This window comes from Salvelinus alpinus, chromosome 12 (genome assembly GCF_045679555.1).
Source record: "Salvelinus alpinus chromosome 12, SLU_Salpinus.1, whole genome shotgun sequence".
Lineage (NCBI taxonomy): Eukaryota > Metazoa > Chordata > Actinopteri > Salmoniformes > Salmonidae > Salvelinus > Salvelinus alpinus.
In genome coordinates, this window is record NC_092097.1 from 56,975,156 (window position 1) to 56,981,155 (window position 6,000).

Consider the following 6,000-nt stretch of genomic DNA (forward strand, 5'->3'; position numbering starts at 1 on the left):
GTCTGTCTGTCTGCCTGCCTCTCTTTCTCCAGGTACAGCCTGTAGTCTCATCCTCGTCTCAGGACCGTTCCCACGGCAACCTGCGTCGCCAGGCAACCTACCCCCCTAGCCCCGCTTCCCACTACACCTTTCAGGAAGCGCCCTCCCTAAGCTCCGCCCCCAGCCTCTACACCTTCCCCGCCTCCGCCTCTCAGGCCATGGAACAGTTCCTGGTGCGTGGCCACCCCACCCCTTCCACCTATGCCCCTCCCACTGTCTCTTACGGAGCCTCTGGGTTGGCCCGGAGTGACGCAGGGACCAGGAAGGAGTCTTCGGTGGGGTCAGGGATGATCCATGGGGTGGGGCTTCCTGCAACCTATCAGCACCAGTTTACTGCTGGGCCCCCATACATTAGTGTGAGGCCCCGGGCTGAAGCCTACAGCGCATACCAGCTCAGCCCTCGACGGTTGGGACAGTACCCTTACTTATGATGAGACGTGGGCCGCTTTCAGCAGCAATGCAACGTTTTGGAACGTTCAGATAGAAAAACATCCTATGTAGAACAAACATGTCTGTGAATTGCAGATCAAATTAGAGCTGGGATGATAAACCAAAAATGATCGACACCGACTATACCGATCACTTATCGCAGACATTTTGTTAATATCATTCATTACAATAAGTAGCCTCTACTAGAGAAACGTGAAGTTTGAAATGAAATAAGTTTACTAATATGGGTGATTGTTAATAGAACAATTGATGGCTACAATCGTCAAAGTAGTAGTAGTTTAAAGGCCCAATGCTGCCGTTTTTATCTCAATATCAAGTCATTTCTGTGTAAGAATTAAGTACCTTACTGTGATTGTTTTCAATTGAAATAATCAAAAATAAACAGAAAGCTAAATAGCAAAGAGCAATTTCTCAAGTAAGAGTTTTGCTAGGGCTGTCTGGGAGTGGTCTGAGTGGGGAGGGGAAACTGAAAACTAGCTGTTATTGGCAGAGTTTTGGAACTCTTTCTTATTGGTCTATTAACTAATTAACCGCCTGGTGACGTCACCAGACACGCTCAGAACTCCATCCCACCAAAACAGGACATTTCAGACGGTCTTTTCAAACAGTTTTTACATTTAAAGGGCATCATATTTTTTTTTTTTTTTTTTTTTTAAAACAATTTCACAGTATTATTCCAACCACACAGGGGGAAAAAAACGTTTTAGACAACACTGGGCCTTTAAAGGATATTAAAACCATATGGTGGTGTAGATTGTTATATAGGCTTCTTTCTATTTATCCAATCAATTCAGGTCATTTATCCCGATGTGGATTTTTTTTTGTCCTTATCGCCCAGCTCTAGATCACGTCGACACTATTCATGACATTTTTTTATCTGCAACGTTGGGACAACGTTTTGCAACTGAACGTGGCTATGGTAGAGCAGTATACCTACTGATGATGTCATGATACTGGGGCTAGAGATGGGGCGGGGGGGGGAGCAATAATGTGTAGGACTATGGCCCTCACACACACACACACTCTGAAGGGGCAATAAGACCCCCCCCACTTCACCTTGTGGATGAATCCGGGAGGGCTATGGAAAGGGGTGGGGGGGGTACCTACTGCATTTGCACTACTGCATTTTATTTACTGTTAAGCAGTGGTTCACCTCAAACTGGTTTAACAGCTTTCTGTTAAGCAGTGGTTCACCTCAAACTGGTTTAACAGCTTTCTGTTAAGCAGTGGTTCACCTCAAACTGGTTTAACAGCTTTCTGTTAAGCAGTGGTTCACCTCAAACTGGTTTAACAGCTTTCTGTTAAGCAGTGGTTCACCTCAAACTGGTTTAACAGCTTTCTGTTAAGCAGTGGTTCACCTCAAACTGGTTTAACAGCTTTCTGTTAAGCAGTGGTTCACCTCAAACTGGTTTAACAGCTTTCTGTTAAGCAGTGGTTCACCTCAAACTGGTTTAACAGCTTTCTGACCTTTTGTAATATTATTATGTGATATTGTACTGTTATTTTTCCCAGTAGAAAAAGTATAATTGTTTTGTTTTATCCCTGTTTTAATTGGATGTAGATTGAGGCGTTCTGGTTTTTAATATCATATATATTATAAATTGTGTTTATTTAAAAGGCTTTGTGTTTTAAAGGGCACTAGTCTCCTCTAGGGGACCAGTCAGTGAACTGAAACACAGAATACTGGAGATACAAAACGTGTTTCTATACCATATGAAATGTAAGGATCAGGAGGCATATGAAATGCACTTCCATATGAAATGTAGGAATATGACACGAGTCTGTGTTCTACATGGCATAAATGTACAGTATATAACAGCTATGCTGGTCTGTGAGCTACCTGTAGCGTTGCAGCCTCCTGAATAGGCCCTAGCTGTGTCTCCTTGCAATAGGAGAGCTCATTGTCTCACGTCAAATGGCGTCACTCCTACGCGACGCCCGTCCCTCAACCCGAGTGCAGACGGCCGTCAGCGCTATCTGACGTCAGACAATGTAGGAGAGGCTAGAAAGGCGTAGCTAGAGAGACGGCACACCTAGCTAGGGAGATGCTACTGCTAGCTAATTAGCTAGATATGCTAGCTAATCTAAAGAAAACCTACAGGAGACCCTTGTAGCCTAACTCTAGCTAGAGAGATGCTAGCTTTTAGCTACCCAAGGCTGGTCTAAAGGTGATCCAAGTATCTTTAGCATGGCAGGCTAGCTAGAGAGATGCTAGCTACTTGCTCATTTAAACAAAGCACTTAAGGTGATTCCGTTTTCGTCCTCATGCTAGCTAGCAGTAGCCACATGCTGGCTAGCATGAGGACGAAAACAGCTCACCAGTGTCTTAATCTCAACAAAAGCCCTTTCCAACCATATAGCAGAGCGTATACGGTTGGAATCTTCTAGTTTACCTAAAGGTGATTTGTGTGTCTTTAGCATGGCTGGCTAACTAGCTAGAGATGCTAGCTATATGCTAACCTAAATAACTTCTAACGGTGATCCTTGTGTCTTTAGTACCCTTATATAACCCAAACTAATCCAGTGACATCCATAATATGGTCTGATAATAGTTGTATTATATTGTTTTACATATAGCCTAAACACCTGTGTTTATAGTTCTACATGTTCTAAGTTCTAAACCTTCTCTATTGTGAGTTTAAATTATGTTTTGTCGTTAATGTGAGCCGTCACACAAGACGGTCTTGTTGGTGGCTCGTGCCGCACGGGATGGATGGTAAGACGTTTGAATGGAAGGAGAGGGAGACAGAAATGTATGGTTGTTTGACACTGATGCGATGGATCATTTCATTTAAATCATGAGTATGTTGTATGTAGACTATTCTGTCACAGCCTGGTAACGATGTAGACTATTCTGTCACAGCCTGGTAACGACATAGTGTATTCTGTCACAGCCTGGTAACGATGTAGTCTGTTCTGTCACAGCCTGGTAATGATGTAGTCTATTCTGTCATAGCCTGGTAACGATGTAGACTATTCTGTCACAGCCTGGTAATGATGTAGACTATTCTGTCACAGCCTGGTAATGATGTAGTCTATTCTGTCACAGCCTGGTAATGATGTAGTCTGTTCTGTCACAGCCTGGTAATGATGTAGACTATTTGTCACAGCCTGGTAACGATGTAGACTATTTGTCACAGCCTGGTAACGATGTAGACTATTCTGTCACAGCCTGGTAACGATGTAGACTATTCTGTCACAGCCTGGTAACGATGTAGACTATTCTGTCACAGCCTGGTAACGATGTAGTCTATTCTGTCACAGCCTGGTAACGATGTAGGCTATTCTGTCACAGCCTGGTAACGATGTAGGCTATTCTGTCACAGCCTGGTAACGATGTAGACTATTCTGTCACAGCCTGGTAACGATGTAGTGTATTCTGTCACAGCCTGGTAACGATGTAGGCTATTCTGTCACAGCCTGGTAACGATGTAGACTATTCTGTCACAGCCTGGTAACGATGTAGACTATTCTGTCACAGCCTGGTAACGATGTAGACTATTCTGTCACAGCCTGGTAACGATGTAGTCTATTCTGTCACAGCCTGGTAACGATGTAGACTATTCTGTCACAGCCTGGTAACGATGTAGTGTATTCTGTCACAGCCTGGTAACGATGTAGGCTATTCTGTCACAGCCTGGTAACGATGTAGACTATTCTGTCACAGCCTGGTAACGATGTAGACTATTCTGTCACAGCCTGGTAACGATGTAGACTATTCTGTCACAGCCTGGTAACGATGTAGTCTATTCTGTCACAGCCTGGTAACGATGTAGACTATTCTGTCACAGCCTGGTAACGATGTAGACTATTCTGTCACAGCCTGGTAACGATGTAGTGTATTCTGTCACAGCCTGGTAACGATGTAGACTATTCTGTCACAGCCTGGTAACGATGTAGACTATTCTGTCACAGCCTGGTAACGATGTAGACTATTTGTCACAGCCTGGTAACGATGTAGACTATTCTGTCACAGCCTGGTAACGATGTAGACTATTCTGTCACAGCCTGGTAACGATGTAGACTATTCTGTCACCGCCTGGTAACGATGTAGACTATTCTGTCACAGCCTGGTAACGATGTAGACTATTCTGTCACAGCCTGGTAACGATGTAGTCTATTCTGTCACAGCCTGGTAACGATGTAGACTATTCTGTCACAGCCTGGTAACGATGTAGTGTATTCTGTCACAGCCTGGTAACGATGTAGTGTATTCTGTCACAGCCTGGTAACGATGTAGACTATTCTGTCACAGCCTGGTAACGATGTAGACTATTCTGTCACAGCCTGGTAACGATGTAGACTATTCTGTCACAGCCTGGTAACGATGTAGACTATTCTGTCACCGCCTGGTAACGATGTAGACTATTCTGTCACCGCCTGGTAACGATGTAGACTATTCTGTCACCGCCTGGTAATGATGTAGTCTATTCTGTCACAGCCTGGTAATGATGTAGTCTATTCTGTCACAGCCTGGTAATGATGTACACAGCCTGGTAATGATGTAGGGAGACAGTCACGCTCTAGTCTTCACACCACCAGACCTGGTTTAAAATACTATTGTGACATTCTATTGCTTCAATTGCAACAGGCACATTCAGTTTAAAGTACTTGAAATGATTTCAAATAGTAATTGAACCCAGGTCTTCACATGACAAACTGGGCGTTTTAATGTTTGTTTGGACTGTAATAATGAGGCTGAACGATGGAAAGTCACATCGCTCATCGATCAGCCAGGAAACTGCTTTACAACTTAAACTGACCTACTGAAAACGATTTGGTTCATTTTGTCACCTGTGGTTTTAGACAGAAGTACATTATCAGACTCGGACGGAACTCTCCCAGTGTTCTATTGGGACTGAAGGTTCTTACTGCTGTTTAAAGGGATCATTTTACTGGTTCTGCAGAGAACGTCAGAATATCTTCACCTGGGTGGAGTTTATTGTTTTCAAAAACACTCTCTGGTCTTTTTTCTTGATACTGTACTGTCTTGTCTTTGTCATTATGTTGCACAATGCATTTAGTAATCAGGTTATTGGTGAGGATAATGTCAACATCAAATCAACCCAATCACTGTTTTCAAATAAATTACCCAGAAGTCCATGTGTCTTGTCTCTTGACTCTAAGCAACGCTAATCATAGTTAACAGGCTTTGGTGTCAGGCTATCATTAATTCAATAGTTAGCTAAACTTCTCATATTGATAGTGAACGCAAACATTTAGTTTAAACTGAAAGGAAATAGACCTATGTTTTACATACAGTATATAGTAACTTACTAAATGATTTATGTTTGAATTAATTTTACACACAGGTCTTCATCCTGTCACAGTGTTTCCACAACAACTCAACGTGACCGTGAACCTCCAACCTGCCACAGCAGATCTCCTGTTACCAGGAAGATCTCGCCATAAACCATTTTCAATAGAAACCAAAATGGACGTCAATGGGGAGGGACTACCTTAACTTGTCCAATAAGAAACTCCAATAAAACAACAGCCAGTCCAAGTGCA

General features: G+C 43.1%; 1 protein-coding gene across 4 annotated transcripts in view; it reads left to right on the forward strand.

Moving 5' to 3' along the window:
• Window positions 1-5,592, forward strand: part of LOC139536401 (homeodomain-interacting protein kinase 1-like) — a 28,710-nt gene extending 23,118 nt beyond the window's left edge. For all 4 annotated transcript variants that reach the window (XM_071336910.1, XM_071336909.1, XM_071336911.1 and 1 more), the window contains one exon: window positions 33-5,592. In XM_071336910.1, coding sequence (XP_071193011.1) covers window positions 33-470 — 438 coding nt within the window. In that variant the 3' untranslated portion in view covers window positions 471-5,592. The remainder of the gene's footprint in view (window positions 1-32) is intronic.
• Window positions 5,593-6,000: the final 408 nt, after the last annotated feature.